Source organism: Siniperca chuatsi, linkage group LG15 (genome assembly GCF_020085105.1).
Source record: "Siniperca chuatsi isolate FFG_IHB_CAS linkage group LG15, ASM2008510v1, whole genome shotgun sequence".
NCBI classification, from domain to species: domain Eukaryota; kingdom Metazoa; phylum Chordata; class Actinopteri; order Centrarchiformes; family Sinipercidae; genus Siniperca; species Siniperca chuatsi.
Genome location: NC_058056.1, coordinates 673525 through 701166, shown reverse-complemented (window position 1 = coordinate 701166; position 27642 = coordinate 673525). Strand labels below are relative to the sequence as shown.

At 42.1% G+C, this 27642-nt stretch overlaps 1 protein-coding gene across 1 annotated transcript; it reads right to left on the bottom strand.

Moving 5' to 3' along the window:
* Positions 1–22062: 22062 nt before the first annotated feature.
* LOC122861614 lies at positions 22063–26086 on the bottom strand. Its single transcript, XM_044166292.1, has 5 exons — positions 26019–26086; positions 25504–25860; positions 25123–25284; positions 24549–25024; positions 22063–24454 (listed from the first exon to the last, which is right to left on the bottom strand). The coding sequence occupies exons 2-5, from the start codon at positions 25560–25562 to the stop codon at positions 24240–24242; spliced, it is 912 nt and encodes a 303-aa protein (XP_044022227.1). The 5' UTR covers positions 25563–25860; positions 26019–26086; the 3' UTR covers positions 22063–24239.
* Between the last annotated feature and the right edge of the window lie 1556 nt (positions 26087–27642).

The following is a 27642-nucleotide window of genomic DNA, read 5'->3' as shown; positions in this document are numbered from 1 at the left end:
TTGGTTTGACTTTCCTGATGTTTGCATGTGGCTATGGTATCAAGTACCACTTTACATGAAGTGCATCATGGGAAGTCTCCTGGCAGTCTAGGCCTATAGCAGAATAACTCAGGGATGGTTCAGGACTCACCTGAGCCAGCCCTAACTATAAACTTTATCAAAGAGGAAAGTCTTAAGCCTACTCTTAAATGTGGAGTTGGTGTCTGCCTCCAGAACCCAAACTGGGATCTGATTCCACAGGAGAGGAGCTTGATAACTGAAGGCTCTGGCTCCCATTCTACTTTTGGAGACTCTAGGAACCACACGAATAATCCTGACTGAAAACCTCAATTAAACTATTGTTATTTAGAAAGTCACACACCTGATTGGCAACTGCTTTTTCAAGGACCTTAGACTTAAAGAGAAGGTTAGATATAGGTCTATAGTTGGCTGAAACCCCTGGATCAAGAGTGGGCTTTTTAAGAAGAGGTTTAATTACAGCTATTTTAAAGGACTGTGGTACATAGCCTGTTAATAAAGACAGACTGATCATATCCAGTAAAGAAGTGCAAACAAAGGGTAAAACTTCTTTAAGCAGCCTAGTTGGGATGGGGTCTAAAAGACCAAGGTAGATGGCTTAGATGAAGAAATCGTTAGTTGAAGAAGGTCGATAGGAGCAAAGCAGTCTAATTATATAGCTGTTCCTAAGGTTCCTGTGTTTGAAGACAAATCAGTACCGGTTAAGGGGAGGAAGTGATGAATAAAAACTCTGAGAATTCAGATGAAAATTCAGAATAAGGACCGGGAGTGCGGTACACTATAGCAAATAGAATTGGCTGCAATGTTTTCCAGGTTGGGTGTGAAAGAACAAGGCTTTCGAATGAGTTATAATTTAGTTTAGGTTTAGGGTTGATTAATAGGCTGTCACTTTTGGAATCAAAAGTTCTTCAAAGTTTGAGTATAAGTTGAACCGTGGCATGGCATTGAATTTCCATGTTTTGCCATGAAACAGGAAGTAGCTTGTAACTCGACTGTACATGATCAAATCTGTCCCAAACTTCACATTTGGTGAGAGTCCCGCCCTGAAGACATCTACATGCCAGTATTCAGTCATAGTCAAAGCGCCACCTACTGGCAACAGGAAATGACGGTTTCTATACGTTGACGTACACCTAGCTGGTTGAGCAGATCAATCGCAAATCAAATGTCAATCAAAGGTGCATTCATACACTTACTCATGTGATCCCTGACACTGGATATAACTTCCCAATTATTTGAGCGATGAATTTTATCAATCAAAGTCAAATTGCAACATTTCAAGAATAAAGTTGAAAATAAGAGGAAAAGTCAATTTATGAAGAGAAAAAGGCGTAATAAGAATAAATTCAGAATATTGCAAGAATAAAGTTGAAAATTCACCAAAAAAGTTGTAATACTCTAAGAAAAAAATCTAAATTTTACGAGAAAAACATGTGTGAAACGATGTGTTGAAGATAAATTTAAAAAATTGCAAAGTCATACTATTTTGAGATTACAGTCTTAATTTTTCCAGTTTCTGGCATGGGGAACCCTGTCAGTAATATGAGAGTGAAATAAAAGCAGAACACTGCTATAGATTAATTTAGACCTTCACAAGTTCACATTTAGTGTTGCCTTGTTTCATAATTTGGTCCACTGCACTGTTGTACATTACATTAGAATTAGTTTTTCTTTTACATTAGAGCATCTGCCAGAATGGCTGTGGGAGTAGAATATGAAAGGTTAACATAAGCATATGGACCTACTATGAAAGCCCTCCAAACACACGCATATGCATCTGCACGTGCACATGCATCACCTCATTAAAACTTTGAATGTAAAATCTGCGAGGGAAAGTGTTAATCAGATCTTTACCAATAACCATTCCGCAACCCTCTGAATTTATTGAAGTAGTTGAGTGTTGATATTTTTCATTCTGGAAGGGGGGGTGCTGACCTTTTTCACCACTAGTTGAAATGTTAATTATGACCCTGACAGGAGAACTGAAACACCAAGGTTTGGAGCAGAATGGAAGGGCAAATACAAAGCAGCTGTGGCCTGGGCTGGAGCTGGTACTGGGACTGAGGCTGACACTGGGACTGGGGTGGAATGAAACACAAAGGAGAAAGCAGCCAAATCTAAAACCGTAAATGGGATTAGGACTAAGTGTGGAAGTGGAATTGAAACAGGAGCTGGGACCAAAATTTAGACTGGCATTGAGATTAGAGCTAAAGATAAAACAGGCTGACTGCAGATTGGGTCTCATGACAGGACAGGGATTGAAACCAAACCTGGGTGTAAAACCAGGACTGGGACAGAGGCTTGGATTTAAACTAAAATTGAGATTAGGACTAAAACTGGGGACTGAAGCTAAAGACTAGGATTAGGGCAAAGACTAGAACCTTAGATGGAGCTACTGGTGAAGCAGGGACTGGAATTGGGACTAATGCTGTGATTGTGGCTAAGGGTGACAGTGGGGCTAAAACTAAAGTTGACACAGGGAGAGAGTGAAATTGGACTGTGAATGGGCCTAAAACTGGGGATGGGATTGGAACAGGGTCTAAAACTGGGACTGAAATTGGGATTGGGGCTAAAATTGAGACTTGAGTTAAAGACTCAAAAGAAAAAAGAGACATGAACTTGTGGCCCGGGAGCTTCCCTCAGACCTGGATGCCCTTATCACCCTTGCTCTCCGCATCAACAGTGATTTCCAGGAGCGGAGGAGAGAGAGAGAAAGCCCTATCTGACAGCCCCTGATGCCCGCTACGCCTGTCAGCCTCAGTCTTCATCTCCAGCCCCAGCTCCTATAGCTATGCCTATGCAGCTGGACTGGACTCTGCTTTCCTCGCCACCAGCGCCACCTATGGAACTGTACCATAGACCCGGAAATGCCCTCTCTGCCCTTGCTTCATGCTCAACTGATCCTGCCTGAACTTTCTCACACTGTTGTTGTGTTCATCTACTCTGGCGCTGATGCCACCTTTTTGTACAATGCCCTAGCTACCAAGCTGTTAATCAACCAGGAGCCATTGGTCAAGCCACGGCCATCTTTTCTGCTCTGTCACCCACAGAACTGTTCCCATCTGCCAGGGCAATTGCCATGAAACACTCACGTTCCACCTGATTAATGCCCCCACCTACCTGTCATTTTGGGTTATCCCTGGCTCAGACTACACTACCCACACATAGACTGGTCTTCAGGGTCCATTTTGCAATGGAGCTGTCACTGTAATGTTGTGTGTCTCAGATCTGCCTTGTTTGTCACTCCCAGTAACTCTCCCCCCTCAGAGTTCCCAGACCACCTGGAGGTACCCCTGGAATATCTGGATCTAAAGGAGACTTTCAACAAGGCACATGCAAGCCCACTGCCTCCTCATTGCCCATATAACTGTGTCATCAAACTCCTCACTGGATACTCTCCACCCAAAGGCCGACTCTTCTCTCTGTCCACCCCTGAGACCACGGCCATGGAGAAGTACATCAGCAATTCAATGGCAGCTGGCAACATCCAATCTTCCTCGTCTCCTGCTGGGGCTGGATTTTGTATTTTTTTGTGGAGAAGGACAAGACCTTCTGGCCCTGGATAAGTCTTTTAGTGAATTAAAACTGTGCACTCTCAGCCATCCTCTGAGGACCAGAAACTTCACCCCTGTGCCCTCTTTTCCTGCAAAGAGGAACTACAACATTGGGAACTGTATGTCTCTCACTGTCTCTCCCCTATCGGCCCTGGTCCCGCATCTCGCTGGACTTTGTCACTGAACTGCTCACATCTCTAACTCTCTCATTCTCACAGTTGTTGATGGTTTTCCACGTCTGCTCACTTAATTTTCTTGCCAAATTACCCTCTGCCAAAGAAGCTGCGGAACTCATATTGAACCATGTTTTCTACCTGCATGGTCTTCCCGAAGGCATCATCTCTGACCAGGGACCTAAATTCACCTCTCGTTTCTGGATTGAGTTTTGCAGCCTCCTGGGAGCCACCGTCAGCCTGTCCTCTGGGTTACACCCACAGTCCAATGCCCAGACTGAATGTATGAACCAGGAGATGGTTAGAGGGTGTGTTCTGTCACAACTATTGTCTGCTCAGTTTTTTCTCCTGCCACCATACTAATTCTCCTGTCATTTCCAATCCAGCCACTCCCTCCTGCCCTGCAGTAACCCCTTTCCCTCCATTCACATCACCTGACCTTCCCCGCCCAACTACTCACCTGTTTCCCATTTCCCAAGTCAGCTTTGCAGTATACATACTAGCCCATCTCCACTCATTGCCAGATTAGCGTACGCCCTAGCCTTCCAGCCTTTGTTCTACCTGCCTGACATTGCCTGCCTGAACTACTGCTCGATCGCTGGATTGATGGTTCTCTACTTAACCCCTTTTGGGATAAATTTGCCTGATCTTTCTGCCTTCCTGGTTTTGACCGTTGCCTGTTATTTGACTTCAGTAAACGTGAACTTTTATCTTAAACTGTCATGCTTCTGGGTTCAAGTCCCACTGATTGGGGCTGGGACTGGGATTAGAACTAAAAGAGGGTCAGGAGCTTAGGCTGCACATGGGGCTTGGAGTTATGGACTGAAGCTGGGCAGACAATTGATGACATTCTCCTGGATGTCCCTATAAGTGCTCCCTATGGAAAAGGAGGGAGGAGATGAGAGAGGAAGAAAGTGAAAGAGAGAGAACATCAATTTAGCTTCTCATAAACACAAAAAAAATAAAACATTCACTTGAACAGATGCATATACTGATGCATAATACATGAAGTTGCAAAACGCAAACGCACATCACAGTTCTGTGTCATCTAAGCAGATGATGTAACAAGTATTTAAAAAATACCCAGTTTGTATCATACCCTGTGCTACTCTTGCATTAAGCAGTTAAAACTGGATTAATATCACACTGTAAATTTATTTTACAACATCATGACACAGTATATAATGCATGCTGTAAGCATATTGAAAATGCTTTATAGATTCCTAATAAGCTATTTACTCTATAAGAAGGATCATAGAGGCCATTTATCTGGGTCAAGGAAAATGTGTGTATGTATTTCATCACTGATTCGAATCAGGTGAATAATTTGACTAATCAAACATAACAGTAGTTCAATCAAACTGCTGTGAGTTACTTTAGAATGTGTTGCCCATTTGGGATATGAAATGTTAAGGCATTTTGTTGTCTAATTGTAAGTAGAATTTAAATCAAGTATGTTATGTTCTATTCTATAAATTTCTGACTATAATCAGATTACTGTATCCATTACAGCTACTGGCTTTGATATATTTGTTTCAATCCTGGGAGATCTCCTGAACCACCACAAGAGGGTTCTTGGTCTCACAAAAATCACAAGTAATAGTACCTGTAAAACATATTTGTATTTAATCAATCCTTTACACAACCAAACAGAACACTGGATTTATTCTAAATATGTTGTACAGTATGAACACAAACAATAGTATGCAGTAGAGTCTGTATGACTGTGTATGTAATCTAGATGAGTGTGGGCCTGCAAAACATTAACCATTTACCATTTACACTTAACACATTTACCATTTTCATAGAAATGTGTTCTTGTGTAGCTATATATGGTTGGGTTTCTCTTATAGCTAAAGATTTATTGAGGACAGAGGACAGAGTGAGATGTTTTGTTCCTAGTTTCCCCATTACTGGGACTTGGGAGTATTGCTGGGACTCATTGATTCACCAAAACAATGCATAGTCTAATTACCGCCGTATTATTAGACATGGATGTCAAACTCAACGGGGAGGGAAGGGAGTTGGTGCCAGGCCAAGAGAATATTGAGCACCTTATTTGTTACGCAAAACAACAACTCCCCTATATTAGATGACGTATGAACTCATTTAGTGTTCCATGATTTCCTTTAGATTTAGGAAAGGTGTGTTGCTATAAATGTAAATTTGAAAAAAAAAGAGAAAAAACTGACATACAGTGTGTACTTGTGTGCATCATCCTGTAGGCAGAGGACGGCAGGTGGAAAACCAGCAACAAAAATTTGTCCTTTCTTTGTTTCAACCACAACAAACCAACTTTCCTTTTCTTGCTTGTTTCTTTCTATTTGTTTTACTTTGTCATCCTCCTCCTCCTCCTCTTCTTTCTCCTCTCCCCTGCCCACCCTGCCAACCCCCCCTTTTGCTCTCTCCCCCCTTTCCTCTTTCTCTTTTTTGATGTGTTTGCCTTCACGGCTTCTGAGCACTCTCTAATTCCATCTGGCCACAACAGAGAAGCCAGCGCAGTGAGAAAAAGCATTTCCATATGTGCAAATTAGGGACCCCCCTAACCCCACCTCCATACACACATACACAGACACAAGCTGCACCTACCCCCCTACATATTGACTGCCAAGGCTAATGGTGATCAAGGGGAGGGTTTTTGTTGGCCTTTGGTCTGAGTCTGTAAGTTGTCATGACTGTTATGTCTACATCAACAACTATGACCTGGGAAAAATTATGATAATTCATAATATAATGACAAGCAGAATACATATTATTATTATTATTATTATTATTATTATTATTATTATTATTATTATTATTATTATCATTATTATTATTATTATCTTCCAAATTGCATGTGCTGATTATGACAGTTTTCTTAGATTGAAAGATCTCCACCTGCAGCTTTATTACCTGTGCTCCGCTTCCATCTGTAATTCCTCTGGTGAATTACAACTTCCCCACTCACGGCATGCCTCCGAAACAAATGTTCATTTGGTTTGAAGGAAAATGAAGAATGAGCAGAGAGACACACAGTGACAATTAAAGCCATATATCCTGGCCTTCGGGCTGTTGAGGAGACCCCCCACCCCCACCCCTCCCCCCCGCTCTGTGGCGCTTTCATTTCGATTTTGCCAATATGAAGCTTCGATACTCATCATTTTTAGAGTTTTTGCCTTTAAATACCTTTAAAATGAAAAAGAAAGTTAAGAAAAGAGTTAATATATTCAGTTCTTTGTTTTCTTGTTTTTTGCACATAACCATGTCTATTGTCTGTCCATCCACCTCAAATATCTCTAACAACCCCCACACACACACACACACACTGCACAAAAAGAATGCAGCCTGTTTAATAAAGATGCATGTACAGTACTGCTGTGTCTTTTCTTCTGCCTGTACGTCAGTGTCTCGGTAAACTGGGATCATTCAATCAATGCCTGTTTGTAAGCAAGTCTAAGACAGCTAACTAGATTGTGACATATTGAGAGATTCCACCTTGTGTGCGAGCAGTCAATACTGCCAACCTGAGTGGCCATGCCATTAAAGCCAGGCCTAACAGTTCGAGGTGACATTGGATATGACATGGCCATATTTCTGTGTATGCATGTGTCGGCACGTGTGAAGTTTTTGCTCGCATCAGTCCTGTGGTCGAAGCCAAATGTGTATCCACTTATCTGTCTCTGCTTGTCCTTTTCCCACACTGATACATTGATCATTATGTTCTCAGCTGATGCAGTTAATGGAGATATAAGTGAGGCAGGTGAACATCCTCCACCACATTTCTGTTGTTTTAACACATATTTTCCAGTGTCCATGTGCCTTGTTTGACAGTAGAAGTATGGCAAAACATTGTATGTAAGTAAGAGTGTAAGGAAAAGGGCAAACTAAACTGTTTCCCTCAAAGCTGAGGATGGATGGGAGGAGTAACAAATTCATTTATAATACCAGGTTTTTAAAAGGAGGGAGAGGACAACAGCTGTATGAATGAAAAAATAAGTTTTATTTAGAAGTAAATACAAGGTTCAACAGAAATGTGCATCTTCAATCGTGAAGAGGCCGGCCTGCCTATAACAGAGACGACAGACAAAGTTAACTTAAAAGTGAAACCAAGATCCAGGAACAGAGCTTCATCACCTTCCCTTGTAAGAAGGAAGTACCTAGCAGTCACAGTGTATAACCATAAGCTCACGCGAGTAACGCCCCACATACACACAGCACTTATGTTGCCATCTGGCCCACTGGCCGCTCCTCCCAGTCTTCAAGCTCCAGGCCCTGAATAAAAACAGAACCTGGAGAGGAAGGAGAGGAGGGGGAACACGGACACACACACACACACACACACACACACTATCCAACACACAGCTACCTGCCAGGCACAGAGACAGCCACTAAACACGCAAACTAAAACTCAACCAGTATGCTGCTAAACAGTCCACTGACACAAATTGCAGATTCTCCATGCCTTTTATACTCTGGTCCTGGAAAGAGGTGCATCATGGGAAGTCTCCCGGCAGTCTAGGCCTATAGCAGCATAACTAAGGGATGGTTCAGGACTCAGCCAAGCCAGCTCTAACTATAAGCTTTATCAAAGAGGAAAGTCTTAAGCCTACTCTTAAATGTGGAGATGGTGTCTGCCTCCTGAACCCAAACTGGGACCTGGTTCCACAGGAGAGGAGCTTGATAACTGAAGGCTCTGGCTCCCATTCTACTTTGGAGACTCAAGGAACCCCTCGGGGATCAATAAAGGATTTCTGATTCTGATTCTGGAATGGGGTTGCAAGAAAAGTTGCTAAATAACAAAATTAGTAATTTAAGTAAAATTTGCGGTAAGATAGCTATAGGTTTGACTCAGTGATTGACCCATTTCACTGTGATTCTACCTCTGTGGATCAGTCAGCGCCATTGAACAGCTGGCTCACTCTAATGCAATCAAACACCACAAGGAGTTTTTCGTTTGAAGCCACAGAGGATTACCCAAAGTTGTCATTATGGTTCCCTCACTTTTTTATATAGCCAGAGTTGAAAAGATTTTCAGGCCTAAAATTGAGGTCCTGATCCAAAAACAGTAGGTAATCCCTGCAGATAAAAGTCTCATCGGCAGGTAGAACCAACTCCCCACCTCTTTGACAAAGCAAAGTGGTGTGGCAGTGCCAGCACTGGGCTTGGTAAGCACAGTTCAAACAGCTGGCAGAGATGTTTGGCTACCAGTGGCAACTATCCTCTTGACCTCTGCATGTTCAAGCAGAGAAGATTACAAGATGGAGGCAGTCATCAATTATAAGGCAATGAGGCAGCCGTCATGGGGGGTGTGGGAGCAGGAGACAGACGCAGGGCATCAGCTCCAAACACTGTACGAGAGCCGGCTTGAACAGGCTTTGTGTGAGCAAAATGTTTGTGTTCATCAATATGCATGTGTGTGTGTGTTTATCAGTGTGTGTGTGTTACAAGCAGCGCTGCTGAAAGCGAGGACTACAAAAGCCTCAAGGGGCCAAGGGGAAATCTTGGGCTCCATGACCCCTCCTGTGGCTGGGGCCCAGCTGTGCTGTACTGGGCATCTGCCAGCTAGAGGACAGATCTGTCCCCAACCACACACACACACACACACACACACACACACACACACACACACACACTCAAATGAGACTCACACAGTGTTGAAAAGACACTCACATACAGACTAACATGTGCACCCCTGTGTCTCACACACACACACACACACACGCGCGCGCGGATCATGCAGTGATCTATCTGTTTGTTTGTTTCATGGGGGCATATCCTCTTTGAGTGATAGAGGGCAGTTGTGGTCTGAGGAAAATCCTCTCCGTGCGTTTCTCTGAAGGAGAAAAATCAAATCAAATCAAATCCTTTGTTTCCCCCAACAACAAACCCAGGAGCCATACTCAACAATCACTCACTCCAATGGCTCACACAATTGCCAAAACGATAACATCCTGGGAAAAAAAAGAAAGAGAAAAAAGGGCGACTACATAAAATATTCCCTATAATGTGAGACAACAGCGCGGGAGCATTTCAGATGCTTTGCAAATTTTCACTCTGGTAAAATATGACCCTTTCTTGTGTGCACAGTAAAATTTCTCCATGTCGCGCCAGGTCCAAGTTTGCCTATAATAACTTCACTTACACAACTTGGCCAAAAGTATGTGAACACCTGAACTTTGCACTGATACAATATGGTTGAACATGTCATCCCAAAACCATGGGCATTAATGTGGTGCTCCAACAGCCTCCACTCTTCTGGTTTCAGTCTTTCCAGCAGATGTTGAACCTGCTGCAGGGGTTTGCTCCCTTTCAGACACCAGAGCATCAGGGAGGTCTAACACTGATGCTGAGCGATAAGACCTGGATCACCGTCGGTGATCCGGTTCATTCCAAAGGTGTTGGGTGGGGTTGAGGTCAGGGCTCTGTGCAGGCCAGTCATGTTCCTCCACACCAAACTGGGAAAGGCTTTTCTTTATGGAGCTGCTTTTTGTGGCTTTAGGCACAAGGACATGTTGAAAAAGGAAAGGGACAAACATAAACTGTTGACACAAAATTGGAAGAACACTGTTTAACAACGACTGTTTAAAATATCATTATATGCTGTAGCATTAAGATTTCCCTTTATTTACTGGAACTAAGGGGCCCAAACCAGGAAAAACCGACCCAGTCAAAGAGTACACAGAAGTATCTGTGTCCACATATTTTTGGCCATGTCATGTATCAGGTATGGGTAGTTCAGTGCTATAGCTGCAGCTGGACATCTGCTCTTTCATACTAGCATGTGTTGGCGAATGGTACTGTAAGCATGTGTTAAAAGTGACACACAAAGAGTGAAAGGAAACATTCTTTCATCCCCGACGACTTCAACAGCTGGCTGGGACGCCGCCTCTCCGCTTCACGTCTGGAGATGGTTGTCCCCTATTCTTTTGTTCCATATTTAAATGGACCCTCACATACACACACTCACACATGCACGCCTGCGTACAGACACAAAATCTTCTCTTACCACTAGGCAGTGTCATTTAAATGGGCTGTATAAAGACAGATGATGGAAATAAATAAAAGGAGTGTGAGAGCGAAGGGGAGGGAGAGTTTCAGAGGTTCAGACCAATACCTCTATGCCTCTCTCTCTCTTTCTCACTCTCTCACTCTGTGTCTTTGACTCTCTCTCTCATATAGACATACATACAAGTGTGTTCTCATTCATCCCCATCCTCGCCTCAGATGCAATTCTTAAAACAATTTAAAAGGAAGACACATGCTCCTGTTTCCTGTTTAGCTGAGAGAGGAAACCCTTCTTTTATACTGGACAGCATAGTGTCCATCGAATAAGCACCAAACGCTGCCATCATGTCACTGTTGACACAGGTATGACTGAATAATTTAACCATCTTTTCAAAGAGAGAGCAAAGTGAAATATAGCTTTACTTGAAAAAAAAAAACAGTGAAAAAGCAGATTTCATGAAACCAACACAAAGCAGCAAGTAGACAGAAGATTGGCCAGATGGTTTAGGTCAAAAGTCCAGACATTTTGATTAATAGTAATGTTTGGCATATTTCTACAGTCTTATTGTCTTTCTAAAAGTATTTGTTGGCATGTTTGAACCAGGCTACAAAGCCAACAATGTCTATGTCTTTGTGCAGCAATAGCAATAAATGAACAACTACATTAAGAAATAACAGTAAGTGGAAGCTGAAGTAGGAATCAGAAAATTCATTCAGCTGTTTAAATTAGTTTACTTTCAGATTTTGGCTCAATTTTAGATAATTCAGCAATTTTGGTGCATGGTGCTGTTTCCAAAGAAAGTGTTCTGAATTTGCAACAATTCTGATGTGAGCCTCTGACTGACCTCTTCTACATAGCAATGGCAGCTGAGGCTCATGGGTATTGTAGCATATAGGATCACTGCCATACCAAACTAGCAGAAAAAATATGATTTGTCCGAAATGAGATTAAAACACTTTTTATAGCCATAACATGAAGCTATAGTGCTGTTAAATTACCCAGAAGACACCTGGGTTTTTATGTGGGGGACTGTTGAGGATCATGAAAAGAAAACTTTGCAGTGGGAAAAAGTACTTCTGAAACCAGTGGCTCCTCCAACTTTGCAACTCTATTTTCCTAATTTATATTTCACATGTAAGAAAAAAGGGAGTCTCGCTCTGAAATACTGATCAAACATTTTATTTTTGATATTCTTCAGTCCGTGACTTGTCATGCAGTCACACCACCTTTCTTTTTTTCTGAATTTATAATAACATTTTGCAGGGGTTTTTGTGTGATTGTATCCAGTCAGCTGCTGAGACAAACTGACCCAAATCCACTCATATAGAGCCTGATAAATACACGATTTACACATTCATTAGCCACACTATGCCCCCAAGCAAGAAGTGACGGGTAACCCTGGTTCAATAGTTTACCACCCTTTTATTTGGGGACCACATCTCTAGCCTGACATCAACCTTACTGCTAACAGTAGTAAATGGTAAATGGACTGTACTTACATAGCGCCTTTCTAGTCTTTCTGACAACTCAGAGCTAGTAAGTTAAGGGAGGTCTGGGACTTTTGGGGGAAAAAAACGTAAATCTGTGCATTCCTGAAGCAATAAGTGATTTCTCTTCATATTGGTGGTTGTGGGCCTTATAATCACTGAGTGAGGGTTATAGTTTAGCCTCAATTTTATTTACCATCAGATCACTGGCAGGGCTCCATCCACACCAGCAGTGGACACAGTCCAAATGTGATACTGATGTTGTGCCAAGAGCCTTACAGCTTGACAGGGAGGGAGAGAAAATTAGCGTCGTCCCTCTGTTCTTGCTGTCTTTGTAAAGTGCCAGGTCTGTTTATGGGGAAAATAGATGTTGCTGTGTGTGTGTGTGTGTGTGTGTGTGTGTGTGTGTGTGTGTGTGTGTGTGTGTGTGTGTGTGTGTGTGTGTGAATGGAGCCATGAATTAGCGCTCAGGTGCTTTTAGCCTCCGGCAGCCGGGCTGATTAGAGAATAGAAGAATAGCAGAGTGGCCTTCAGTGCCTTTCAGGGTGGATGGTTTGACCCCCCCTGACAACTACTATACATATACACATACAAACACATACGGCACCAGTGCTAATGGGGTACAATGACACGTAAAACACACACGCACACACAGAGTGACAAACAAGAAGTTCTTTCTGTGTGTGCAAATTTCTGTCTCACACACAAACACAGTGCTTCTCTTTTAGAACATATCTCCCAGTTGTCGCACGAGACCAGCTTTCCCTGTCACTGAGGCTGAAATATTTATAATGAGAGCAATGAGGGGAGGCCCTGAAATATTTAACATGAAGGGGGGGCAGGATGGCACTAAATAATCTTCACAATGTGGCATCCTTCTTCACACACACACACACACACACACACACACACACACACACACACACAAACACTTTTTCTCATGTCCCTACTGTAGCAAGTGGACAGCACTGCAGTCCCCTCACCACCTCACCTCTCCAGGCAACAGCAACAAAACCATATGTTTCAGTGTGTGTGTGTGTGTGTTGGACTGTATTGCCAGGCTGCATATCCAATGAGACGGCGACACTCATCAGAGTATTTTACATATTCATACACGCCCCTTAGGTATTTAGCTGTCACCAATCCAAATGCACAATAGAAGCCAGATCAAGCAAAAACACTCAGGTCACACATTTCGAACGCAAGCTACTGCTGTTATCATGGCCGCGTTCGCCACAGTTCATACTGGCGTGGTTAACGTCGGCTCACTGTCTGATTTCCCCCGGGAGTCCACATAGCTCTCTCTCTTTCAGGTGTTTATTTTGCAGCTTTCGAGCTGAGCCGTGCCAGGTTTTTATGTAAAAATCCAGACTCGTTATCAGTCTGAATCACGAAGTGCAGCCAGCGCAGAGTGCAGAGTCCCATCATCACTGATTGAGATGCCTATACGCTCAAATTAAATTCTGCTTTTGGGGAAATGAGATGAACTGAAAAGTCAAAAGTGAAATGGAAAATGTGTTTTTTTTTACAGGGTTAGCTAATTGTACACATTCAAATATAAACTATTACACTTAATACAGTGGTTTCCAACCTTTTTGGCATATGACCCTTTAAATTAAGTCTTGTTTGCTTGATATCGCTTGTCATACATTATGACCTTATAAGTGAGTATCAGTTGGTGAATCAAAGAGTGATTTTTTTCTTCTCATATTGTTTCATCTGGAGGATTTTTTAAGGTATGGAGAGATAAAAGTGCTGAATATTTACAACAAAAAACAAACATTTAGAAAAATCAGAAAATAAGTATTTGGTGTAAAGATGTGTTTTTCTTTTGTCTTTATTATTCTTTTAAAGATCTTTTCACCCCTCAGATTTAACACCAGACTCCTCGGATGGTCCACAGCCCCAGGTTGGGAATCACACTCTGAAAATGTGATGATTTTTATATTTTCTTTCAGCTACCCACCCACCACTTCCTTCCATGAAATTTGCATATTTTTAGAGGTTACTTTATACTTCAACAGCACATGAACTTATAAATTATAACCAATAATTTAATTTAACAATTTAAATAATATTCAGTGTCTGGGATGCTACAACATTGAATGAAAGAGACAATCAATATGTTACCTGAAAACTGTTTTCTTCTCCAAAACCCAATTTATTCTTTGTGTATAAAATGCAATAAAGGTCAACATTAAGTAAGTAAAGTAAAGCATTTCTCAACATTTGGACACTTGAAATAATTAGCCACCACATAATGTCCCATTTTGACCTCATGTTGTAGCTGGTAGTACATTAAATTTCAGAAGAAAGTCACCAATGAAATGACATTTTCTTGTGACTTTACAACTGCTGAAATCCTTACATAGGAAGTGTGAAATGGAAGCAAGCAGTAGCCTAATTTTAAGGACATTCTTACTCATAAGACCTGCGAGGTCACATCAATAAAATCAATCAGAAGGACAGGAAGCGTTTCATGATTTAGTCTAAAAGGATGACAGCAGTGTTTTTTAAAGAATGCTCCGTAAGGAAGAAGGAACAAGGGGATTTTCTCTTATGTGCTCCCTCTGTGGTCACCCCCACACGACTACCAGCCACAGATGGACATTGTGGTTCGCCCTCCTCACATTTTCTCACGTTAAATTGGTCTAGCTGAAGTGTACGTTTGGAGACGACGGGCGAGAGCTCTTTGGGGGATCCTGGACCAGGCGACGAGGCCACCCGGGACTGGTCAGGCCGAGTGGGGAGAGAGAGACAGAGAGAGAAGGAGACGGAGAGAGAGAGTGTGTGTATAAGTGTGTGTGTACATCCTATTATCTGTGTCTCCTCAGCAGTTTGTGAAGGAACCAGATGGGGTCCATTCACACCACTCTGAGTTCTGGAGGCTCCCTGCAGCCACCTCTTGTTATCTTTTGTCACCAATCAAGTGTCATTTTCTCCCTCCTCCTCTCCTCCCCTTCCTCTCCTCCTCCCTCATTTTTCCTTCTTCTCTTCCTCCCTCCTCTCTGCCTCCATTTGGGCCCACCAGTGTGCACAGTTGACTCGTAGTTTTTCCTCAGTAGAACCTTTGTAGAACTTATTTGCCAGACCTGTATGCTGCTAAGGATACACTTACAGTACTGGATTATTATTGGAATTATGAGGGGGTGTATATATCATGTGAGCACCTCATTGTAGCTGGGGCTGTCATTTCCTGTATGTAAATATTGGCTGTTTTTATTTCACATGGAAGTTGCCTGACAGAGACCTAGATGGTTGAATTGCCTCATTAAACTGTTGGGAGCTTGCTTGTGTGGACTACCTCACTCTCCAAGCTATACCATGTTTGCACAGTCCTTGGCTCACAGGCCTGGGATCCCCAGATGTGAGGTTTGCAGTTGGGCTTTTCAAGTTTGGTCAGTAGGTCCACTCTACACTTGTCTGTTTGTCTGTCCATCAGACACTGGTCCAGAGCAAGATATCTCAAAACTACTGGCCAAATTGCTGTGAGATTTGATATCAATGCTCATGATCCCCAGAAAATGATTTCCGATGATTTTGGTAACCCTAACCCTGACTTTTTCTCAAGTGCTAATGCAAGGTCAAAGTTTCCCCTAGGCCAACACTAGTTCATGACTAGGTATGTTGGAAAATAATGGTTAGAAATATATAAAATTTGCTCTTGATATGCTTTGTCCCTGCAGGATGAACCAAAATCTTTATTGTGTCCCCCTGACCTTTATTTGTAGCATCGAGCCTAAATGTTTTACTTGTACGCTGTACACGAATTATCAAAACTGGATGTAAATATATGCCATTAAATAACATTAATGCTACCCAAATGATGCTGTTTGAGTTCTGAACTCCTCTAGGGCCACTTTCTGGCCAAAATATTAACTTTGGACACAGACCAGTATCCCTGGGAATTATGCTCATATTGGACATTTTTACACCTCAAAATGTTCATCCAATGCGCACATTCCGTGCCAATGGACAAGACAGTGTGCACTTTATGTAGCAAAGTGGAAAGGTTGTGGAGGTTGGGGTGGTGGACGGGTGTGTAGTATGTCCAACTTCATGCGGGTAACTGGAGTTCATGTTCTGTCACAGGCCTAACTTTAAATATTGGCAATTAAATGTTAAAAACCTTTACTGAATTAATCTGGGGTTTGGTAAAATTGTCCAATATCGATGTTTGTTTCTGTCAATTGGAATAGATATCTCATAATGTAGTTGGCAGATTGCTATGAAAATTCATTCATGCTCAAAGATAAACCCTTTTGATTTTACTTTACCTTTCTTTTTGTGCTGCCCTCAAGACAAACAAAGTTTCAGGACAAAGTTTCTAGCCTACTGAAACTATGCAATATGACTGATATCTTTCAAGATGTGACTTTTGTGTGTCTAAGATACTTTCTAACTGGTTTGCTCATTAAACAATGATTATAGATTGTTTGCTTTAATTTAGTTCTTTTTTCTAAGTTTCCAATATTTCTAAAGTCAGACATGGAATGCATGTCTCTATTATGGGTTAATAGATTATATAAATTATAGCAAACCCAGTGTTGTCTTGAGGGTTGTAATAAACATTACAGAGTCTTATTTATTTATTATGACCAGATTCCTTCTGTTTTCATTCTTTGTTCACATTATTGTGAGTGTATGTTTGATATTTCTGAGTTTCTGCTGTTCACATTCCCCTCGTTGCTACATTAAGATATGAATGCTTCTGTCTGATGAATGAAAACCAGAACATTTCAAAGAAATACCTTGACATGAGAGCTAAAGAAGAGAGAAGCATTCACATAGAAGTGTGAAGACTCAATGAGTGAGTGTTAAAACTCTCCATCAACTGTATCAACACACAAAGTGTGGATGTATAGAGAGTATGAGAGTGAGAAAGCGTATAGACTAAATGTGGGTGTTTTGATCGACTCTGCAGACTAATCAGAGCTCATTGTTTTACCTGGCAGAGAACAAAGGCTGAGTGATTGCTGTGATTATGTTGAAACCAGAGGAGAAACAGAACTGAACAACCCATGAAAGCCACGGCTGCAGGAAGGGGAAGATCCTCATCATCATCATCATCTTCTTCACATTCATCATCATCAAATCATCACCTTTACGATCATCATGGTCACTTCCATTTCCGCCATTTCCACCTTTATTCACTATCATTGTGTTACATCATCATCATCACATGATCCCACCAGATTATGATGAAAATAATGAAATTTCAGTCACCACAGTGTCCTCTTAACTTCATGATTTGGTGCTGCAACATGCTTCTCCGGCTGCACGTCAAGCTAACAGGTATGGGAGTCATTTGGAGACGTTCGTGTGGTTACTTCTTTGATACTTGCACGGGTGGAGTCATGTTTGCTTTCACGAGTGGAGTATAATATTGTGTATAACCAAAATCCTGTCCGTTATGTGCCTACTGATAGGGATTGGATCAACCAATCAGCTTGCTTGACCCTCAGATTTACATGGCGCATTGTTGAGATTTGTGAGGTGTGCGCATCAGCTCCTCTGAGAGCCTCTGTGACCTGTGGCCACCCATAACACCCTTCTCTGCATAGACCAGCTGAGACTTTTATGTGTATCTTCTGAGAACCATAACCCCAGCCTTAGTGGGTGTTTACAGCAAAATCAGCATTGTGTTGTATAAACTCAAGGGGCTGTGTTGGTGTGAGCATGTTGCTTCAGGTACCTGTGACACAATGAAATATGATCTTGTAAGGCCAGCTTGAGTGATACATCCATGAGTCTGAAGATAAAACAGATGCCAAAGCACTACACAGCAGTTTACAATGCTGTTAGACAAGATTTTAAAACAATTTTATATGCTGTCTTGAAGACTGCAAGTTAAAAAGTAGAATTTTGCTGCCTCTGTTGCAAAGTATTCCACCTGAAATGTGAGCTTGAATATATTACATACATTACATTACATAGTACATTGCCAAGTGACACTGTGTTGCTTTGCACCAAAAGTTAAGCCAGGTTCCACTCTTGATAGACGACATGATTATTTTGCTGTACCTCGCAGTTGTCTCAATGAAATAACTGAGGAGGCATTTTTTTCATTGCGTAGGTCTGAATAAAGCCTTATGGCCAAAATACATGGGGCACGGACAAGGCGCGTAATGTAGTCGTACAATGAGGTATTTATTTTAATCATTTCATTAATCATTCAGATTGTACTCTTTTTACTTTTTTACACAGTTTTGCGTAAAAATAGAGATGAGCAGCATGATGCCCATGCAGGTGCACGCGGCTTTCGTGGTCGGTGTAGCAGCATCAGTTCAGTTCATTATAATGGACATGCTCTGCTGTGGGCATGCTTTGCCAGACGTGTTGTGCCGCGTCCATGCCCCATGCATTTTGGTTGTTAGGGTATAAGTATGTTTCAAACAAAGTGCTTGTCAGATTGCCATTTCAATGGCTGAATCTGAGGGATCTGCATCTGACAATTTTTGTAGCTTTTGAAAAAGACAATAAGGTTACTTTATGCAACAACTGACTGCTGTGGTTTGAAAGTAAGAAAGGGTTTGAACTTTTATTCTCAAGATTTCATTTTTCATTCTTCAAACAACTACTTAATGTCTTAATGTCACATTTCGTTTGTACAACCAAATACAACAAACACCCAAAATACACAGAATTCTTGGAAGGAAGCAGTCAAATGCAGCCATGAGCAGGCTCTTCACCCTGCCTTTCAGACAGGTATAAACACCTCTGTCTCTAGATGGGGTCAGGCAACATGTTGTGCGAACTAGTTTGTTTGAAGCACATTGAATCCTTTAAAGGAGCAGCTAAATGTTTGTTGGACTGGGAACTTTCCTCACCATCGGCGTATGACAGAGGAGAGGACGGTAAGTGATACAGAGGACTGGATTTCCCAACCATGGATGGCCAGCATTGTATATACAGTACTTGTATAGGAAGGCCCTCTGTAATGCCAGAGCAGCTTACTATTCAATTCAATTCAATTCAATTTTATTTATATAGTGCCAATTCATAACAGAAGTTATCTCATTGCACTTTTCCTATAGAGCAGGTCTAGACCGTACTCTTTATAATATTAATTACAGAGACCCAACAAATCCCACCATAAGCAAGCACTTGGTGACAGTGGCAAGGAAAAACTTCCTGTAAGACGGCAGAAACCTTGGACAGAACCAGACTCAATGGCCGTCTGCCGCTGCCGTGTTGATGTCGAGTTAGTAACATGCAGTAATGAGATAAAAATGCATACATGGAGAGGGAGAGAAGGAGAGAGGAAAGAGGTGCATCATGGGAAGTCTAGGCCTATAGCAGCATAACTAAGGGATGGTTCAGGACTCACCCAAGCCAGCCCTAATTATAAGCTTTATCAAAGAGGAAAGTCTTTAGCCAACTCTTAAATGTGGAGATGGTGTCTGCCTCCTGTGAGAATTAAAAATTTAAATGAAGGTTGCTTGCCTATTATATTAATACCATGTTGAAACTTTTGTACACATATACACACACACACACAGGGCATGAGGTTTAACAATTTAAAGTGTTGTCCTGCAGACTGCTGACTGCAGGGAAAAGTTGATTAGCTATTGCAAACAGGCTTACACTTATACAAAGAAACAGGGATATCAGAAAGAACATCATGTACTGAGGACAGTATGTATTGTAATGACCATGAGAGGAAAAGTATCAGTTTTGGGGAACGAAGCAGAGACTTTAGCAACTTACAAACAGAGGAAGTGTAGGATTCCTCCACTAGGGTGCTGTCTCCACACGAAGGGTGGAATCGTGTGCCAAGAGGCTGGACCAGCCTGTGCACCACCGAAGGGAGAGCTAAATCTAAACCACAGCTCCTCCCCACCTCTGTAAAAACCTATCAGATAGTTGTACATTTTCATTTAAAACTCTGTGTAATGTTAAGAATAGCATTCTTTTTTAGGATGGCTACAGATTAACAGCTTGCTGACTGTGGTTTTCTGAATAGAAAAGATCCTTGTACACGATGCTTTTGATTCTCCAATTCTTTAATAAATGCCAAATTAAGGAATAGCTTCTCTCCAGACTTTTCTTTTGCAAATAAACGAACGTGGTGACACTCCCGAACCCAAACTGGGACCTGATTCCACAGGAGCTTGACTACTCATCATTAATAGAGGAAAATAAAAACAACCCCAGGTTTCTTTTCATCACTGTAGCCAGGCTGACAGAGAATCACAGCTCTATTGAACCATGTATTCCTATAGCCCTCAGTAGTAACGACTTCATGAGTTTCTTTAATGATAAAATTTTAACTATTATAGAAAAAATTCATCACGTCCTGTCCTCAACCGGTACTGATTTATCTTCAAACACAGGAACCTTAGAAACAACTGTAAAACCTGATATATATTTTGACTGCTTTGCCCCTATCGACCTTCTAACTAACTAACCCCATTCCAACTATACTGCTTAAAGACATTTTACCTTTAGTTAGCACTTCTTTACTGGAGATCATCAATCTGGGGGTTGAGCTGTAGCGTGGTGCAATTGTCCTGAACGTGATTGGTCCAAAGTGTACAGTGTGACAGTAGCACCCCCAAGTGGTCAAACTGTATCGTGTATGTCAGAGCACGACAATGTGGCATGTGGCTCCCCCAAGTGGTCAAACTGTATTGTGCGCATCAGAATGTTGTTATTAAAGTAATCAGTATAGATGGTATAGATTTATAAATAAAGTTTATTCACCACATATATGAAATATTGAGCACACTTACTCTTCACTTAGTGCCCTGATTATGTGAATCCAGAAGAAAGACAAGATCCCTTTTCTGGTTTCTCTTACTGAATGTGTTATTTTGTGTATCACAATGACTTCCTCAATTTTTGTGATGTGTGGTGTCCCCCTACTTAAAGGGAAAGATGACAAAGTTAGATAAATGTTAATGCTCAAATTAAATCATAATTTTGAGACTTGTGTTAATATATATTTCTTTAATGATAGTACTAAGTACCTCCTGAAAACTCACCTATTCACACAGGCCTATGGTCTTTTACATGATCCCTTTTTGTCTAAAGCATCATTGGGTCCCTTGAAAGTTCCTATATAAATCTAAGTTGTTAATTCAAGACACTGCCAGTATAGAAAGGACAGAGCCTTCCAGCAGAGGCATACATACACCATAATACATCAGATCTGAAATCAGAAAAATGCACATTGGTCACCAGCTGCAATATGTCTCCCTCTATGCCTGTAGATCTTTAAGATTTTCTTTGTATATGATTACAGGTGAGAGCGTGAATGCAGTCCCCCTCTACCAGAAATGATGCAGTCGAGATTCGCAGGAGTCTACAGGAGTCTACAATAGGCTCACCCCCATTCAAAGCAAATGTTGCAGAGACTGTTGACATCATCTGTAAGATCATCTATTTATTGTGCTCTTAAAGCCATTGAAGAATGCTGCTATAACAACACAATCTCAAGTATATTTGTATGCAAATGCTACATAAGTCATTCACATGTTACTGGACTGGTTTTCTATTAAATGAAATGCAGCTTGTTTTATCAAAAGTACACATGTGTGAGAGTGCTTTGTCGTTTCCTAAATGCCATTTATTTACATTTGTCACTTATATCTTTATTATTTCCCTTATGACTATTGGGAGGCTGATTAAAAGTAGTTTAATATTTCAGAGGCTGATTAAAGCTACTTTAATGTTACTTCTCTATGTGCTACATGTGGAAAATTATCTGCTATCGTTGTACTGTAGGCACATGTCCTTACATGCAAGTAATCTGGCACTCTATTTCTGTGTCCCTATTATTTGATAAGCAAATATACCCCCATTGTTACATTCATTAATTGATATGCCACAACTCACTGTTACTGTAGCACTGACCACTTTATTGAATAAAGTGCATGAAATGGGAAAAAAACAGCACTACAGTGGAGACAATAAAGTATCATTGAACATGATTAATGAAATGAATGAATGAATGAAATGTAATAAAAATGAAGACTATTTATAATATGTACAATGCAACCCTACCATATTTACAGATATATGACATATTTTCAGCTCATTCCTCCAACTTATCAACACAAGAGGTGAACTGTTCGTAACTGCCTACACTCTGTTGTCCAGACCTTTAGATGTGGACATCATTTTTACAGGGCAGAAAGTATTTTTCTTGTATTTTTTATGTCCCTGGGTTGGTTGGCCACAAAGTGTACAGACAGGGAAACAGTTTGCATCCTACTTCTGAGGAGCGTTCCTTCACCTTACGCTCGTATTGTGTAGATCTAGCCCAGAATGAACGACTGCCAGTACTGTGCAATGTGCTAGTAGTGGGCATTGTGGGCAGAGCCTGACTGGCAGGCATTATGGGCTGTGTGGAGGTGCTAGCAATCCCAGGGGTTGCTGTAGATGCAGAGAGGAAGGGCAGGTCTGCTGTTGGTAGAGGTGGCAGTGGTAGTTGAGGCCGGGAGAGTGGCATGATTATGTCTGTCCTTCACTTTAACACCTTTGTCCCTGCCGTGTTGGGTATTCCGGACTGCTGGCTGTTGCAGATGAGATGGAGGTGGTCTTTGTGATGGTGGATGGCTGTTTTGTGTTGTGCAGGTTGAGGAGCCTCTCTTGGCAACGGATGAAGTCCTGCAGTCTTGATGTTAATTTTTGAGAGGAATGCCTGCTTTGCACAGGACTGGATCCTCCACCAAAATCCGGTGCTGGATTTGCTCGAACACCTTCTCAAGACTGCTGCGAGACCCTTGAGGTGAGTGCAACCACAACAGTTTCACCAGTGTGTACATCAGCCTGTTGTGGTGAGCACTGACATCCTGTTGTGCTGGTGCGTGGCGATTGGCCATCTTTACCCTCTGTATCACAGCAGCATCAACAAGATCATCCATTTTTGTGCGGCGGTAGAGGGTGTTGTCCCAGTGTTTTCTGTACAGTTGGTTGAACTGCTGCGGCTGCTTCTCGTGGTCCTCCACTGCAGGACAGCATCCAGCACATCGTCATGTGCCACCACGTCGCTCTGGTACGCCTCGTCTGCTTCAGGATCTGGATCGAGCTGCCCAGGCTGAACTACCTCCTCCTCTGGACCAGGAACATTGTTGACAATGTCCTGAAGAGAGAAGGGTCCAGATTCACCACTGCTCTGGCTAAATAGATACTCCAAATTCTCCTCCAAAGTCTCTCCTAACAGCTGCTGACAGTGGGTGTTGAGGCGGTCAGTCAGCGGCGCCAAGTAGGTCCTGTGGTGCCCTCCTTTGCCACCAAACACGGCATCCGAGCTGTCTGAGTTCCACCGTGCAATGCCACTTATCAGGTAAACCTGATAGAGCCGTGCCGCACAGTGGGAACCTGAGCACAGCAGACTAGAGTGGAGTAAAGCTTTAATGTCCCCGAGGGGCAATTTGACATGCAAACAGCAGTAAAAAATTGTATACATACAATATAGACATACATACACACATAAATACAAGTACAAAATTAACGCCAACATCACTGTTGTCATTGTCAGTTGTCACCAGACCCCTCAGAAGATGCATCAAGAATGAAAGAAAGATGGGGGGCGCTGTATCACATCCACAGATAGTCACAGTCCCAATTTGTTTTAAAAAAACATTAAAAAACAGTACCTGATGGACTAAAAGACCTCATTTATCTGTTAGTGTCACCTCTAGGGTGGTAAAACCTCCTCCATGAGAGGACCAAACTAAAGTCACTGTGTCAAGGGTGCTGGGAGTCCAGTAAGATGATCTGAGCTTTCTGTGTGGCTCTGACTTTGTACAGGTGGCAAAGATCATTGAAATTTACTGCACACATTCACAGTTTATTTTGGCACGTTTTTGTTGAACGTCACAATAAAAAGTATTAAATAATGCATGGTGGGAAATTAGTACCAGCCACCAGCCAAATGCAATGGTAGAATTTTAGCTGGTGAATTTTAACATTTATTTGTCAGAGGCTGGTAGTTCACATTTTAAAACATTAATTTCCCACCCTGGATTAATGACAGGGTCACATGTTTAATTTGTCACAAATATACAGACTACATTTGTGTACTTGGAATCATGTGTGGCAGAGTTTTGTGGAATCCTTCCAGGTTGTTGCTTCCATGCAGACATTTGCAGTAAGGCACGTCCACATGATTGATAGTTGTGGTGCGTGCCACCTTATACATGTTCATGTCTGGTGAATCCTGAATGCACTCCAGGTGTCGCTGCTGGCCTGCCCACATCCCATCAATGGCCTCTGTAAATACACCTACATACATACATACAGTGTGTTATGTTCACTTTGTATGCCACACTATCTGTATCGGCGTTGTAATAACTTTTCTGAATGAGGTCTTTTATACCAGGTGTTTTGAAGAGGCTCACTCCACTCTCGTCCAGCCCAGCGGGACCTTTCAGCTCCTCAATGGCCAGGTGGATGAGCCGAAATGTTTCGTGAGCCCCGATTGTGACCCTCCGTACATGGTGTTTGAGCTGCTCCCTAGAAATGTAGTGCCGGACAACATCCTTATCTGAGACAGACTTGAGCGTTGTCGTGTCCTTGGCTCTGACGGCCTTGATGAGCAGCTCCAGGTCTGTGCAGTTATAGGCTAGCACTGCCCCAGCTAGAGCAGACTTGAACACAGTGTACTTGGAGTGAGACTCTGTGCGCATGGCTGCATCAAACTGGTGGATCCAGTGGAAGATGTCCAGACGCACAGCATGCCATTGTCCCCCCCAAGACTGGAACAAAGTCTCCACTGTTGTTGGGCCCTGCGCTCGACAACACCCACGGTCCACGTATAAGATTTTGGGGGCAGGTTGATTGGCCAGCCGGAATCTTTCCATGACAGGAGAGTCACGGTCAATATGTTGAGGTTGATGTGAGTGACTATTTTCAAGTTTGATAAATGCACACATTATGTTCAGAATACTCACTTGTTGGTGAGGATGGCAGGGAACATAGCTTGAGCCTCACTAAGTTGTGATAAAATAGCGGTGTGCCACCTTCTCCGCTCCTGGCTGCCTTGTACATGGTCGGCAACACAGGACCTCAGTGAGCACTGTGTACCAGCTGGACACATCACAGATGTGACGTACCTAAAGTACACATGGGGAAAAAAATCTAATCAAATTAAGGCCAATAGCAGCATATGACTTTCTGTACTCTTTTTTTCTTGCATGTTTACGTACATCAGAAACAGAATCAGAAATACTTTATTGATCCCCGTAGGGAAACTCTTTAATACATAGTACATACATAGTAATAAATACTCAACTGTAATGTAATAACGCTAACACAGGTGAAGTGAGTCATACCCAGTGATGATAGCCAGACTTGTAAAGGTGCACATTCCGTCCTCTACCCACACACTCATCACCTCGAAGACACTTCAGGGAGTACACTCCAAAAGGGCGCCACACAAAGACGTGGCTCAGAAAAAAGAGCTGTGGAGTTGGCAGAGCACCGCTGATATAGCCAGGAGGTTCTGGTGGGTAAAACCACATGCAGTGTGGTTTCATCACCCGTCGCCTCTTATACAGACCAGTGTTGTCCTTGTAGATTTGAACGGGGTTGAACAGCCCTCTTTCTCTGTTCTCTTTGAGCCATGAAATGTCGGCAGATGGGATGCCACTGGGGTTTTCCCACAGACGCACCCAACCCTCTAGCTCCACCTGCAACACACATAACACACACACACACACACACACACACACACACAAAACATTTCGTTATTATATACATAATGTTAAGACAGAACACCAATTTGAAAAATATGTAAAACAAATTGTTCTCATTTACATTGTTTGCATATAATGTGAACATCACTTACAGGGGAGTCACTCAGAGGTGCTTCCATGGGATAATCATGACCCTTGGTTGTGGGCTGGCTAGTGGACATGGGCTGCTTGGGGCGGACAGCGGGCTCAGGCTGCATGGGGTAGACAGCGGACTCAGGCTGCTTGGTCTTGTCTGTGGGTCGGGAACCCCGGAACTGGGAATCCAGAGACTGACTGCTAGTCTGACTGCTGGACTCTTGGGACTTGAGCAAGTCTGAGAATTTACCAAATAAAATAGTTTTGTATTATACATTATAAAAAAAAACAAAAAAACAAAAAAAAAAAACGGTTTGATGTCTATTAACTCTGTATCTCACTTACCTTCCACAGCCTGGCTTGGGGCTACCAGTTCAGTGTCATCGCCTGGCCATGATGAAGGACCACACTTGGAGGTGCTTGCCTGCGGTTGCTGGACAACAAATGTAATCTATGGGTCACTGGTGTGTGCAAGCTCCTCCTCACAGAACTATATGCCTTCTGTATTGTCACCCTCTGCTCATCACTGAATTGCTCTGGTCTGTCCTTTTGGGTGTGGTACTGGCTGTAGAGTTCCCATATCTCCTGAAAGGTCAACCTCAAACCCTCTCTGACTGTAGATACACCTGTCGATGTTGGCCTCAACGAGACTGGAGACTTGTGGGAAGCTCTCTGCATATTCTGTGAGGTAGTCTTTCACCCACTTTCACCATCTCACCTCTGATCTGTGCTTGTCAAGTACGCTAGAATCATATACATCAACTTCAATCCGTCATCATTAATATCACTGAAGTTGTGATAATGAGTAAAGAAACTTTGCAAGGACGAATAATAAACACAGATAATAGCTATAGTTTTGTGCAAACAGACAAAGGGTAATTTATTTTAAGCATGACATCAAAATGGTATATAAAATGCATAGCCTACAATTAAACAAATTAAATTATAATATGCTTACTACTTCTTGCAGCCCACATTGTTTGCCACAAGCCAGTGGAATGGTTAATTCTCTTACTGGCCAAATGACACCACCAGCTTTCCCAGGCACAGCTGACGGGACGGTGCGAGGATAAAACAGTAAAACATCAGGAATATGAACTATTATTATGGCTTATGGATATTTATTATTTCATATTCCATATACCCCTATACCACATTCTATATACACCTGCCATAACCATAGCCTGACAGCGCTGCCTTACAGATAACACTGGAGGCAAAAAACATACTGAGAGAAACCACTGTAGTTGTTATATTCTCCTGTCTTGGATAATATAGACCATGGTATTTTGTGCTAGTGGGTGTATTTTGAGAGCAGGGAAAAATGCTCAAAAACGAATGGTGCAAAACCTAAAAAATACAGTGTCCCTAACCTCTGAAACACTGAATACGAGTTAGTTACCTATTTCTTAATGAGTGATGGGTTGTTTTTGGAACATATAGGTCAAGGTAAACTTTATTATCCCAGATAACAGGGGTGGTCAAGGTGTAGAACTAGTCCTAACGTTACAGTATAGAGAGTAATAACATGGCAATATTGTCTTCAGAAAAGGACTCCCTGCCAAAATAAGACTGCACACGACATGAACATATTTACTGTAGGCTACATTAAACATACTGCCCTGATGAAATGGCATCTTA

Bases quoted from the DNA above. Each gene is read 5' to 3' on its own strand.
- LOC122861614 (XM_044166292.1), bottom strand. From the start codon at position 25,562: ATGAGTGTGTGGGTAGAGGACGGAATGTGCACCTTTACAAGTCTGGCT. The intron at 25,025-25,122 runs GTGAGTATTCTG...TGTCATGGAAAG, and splicing joins CCTGCCATCCTCACCAACAA to ATTCCGGCTGGCCAATCAAC. The intron at 24,455-24,548 runs GTATAAAAGACC...GTATGTATGTAG, and splicing joins GAGCCTCTTCAAAACACCTG to GTGTATTTACAGAGGCCATT.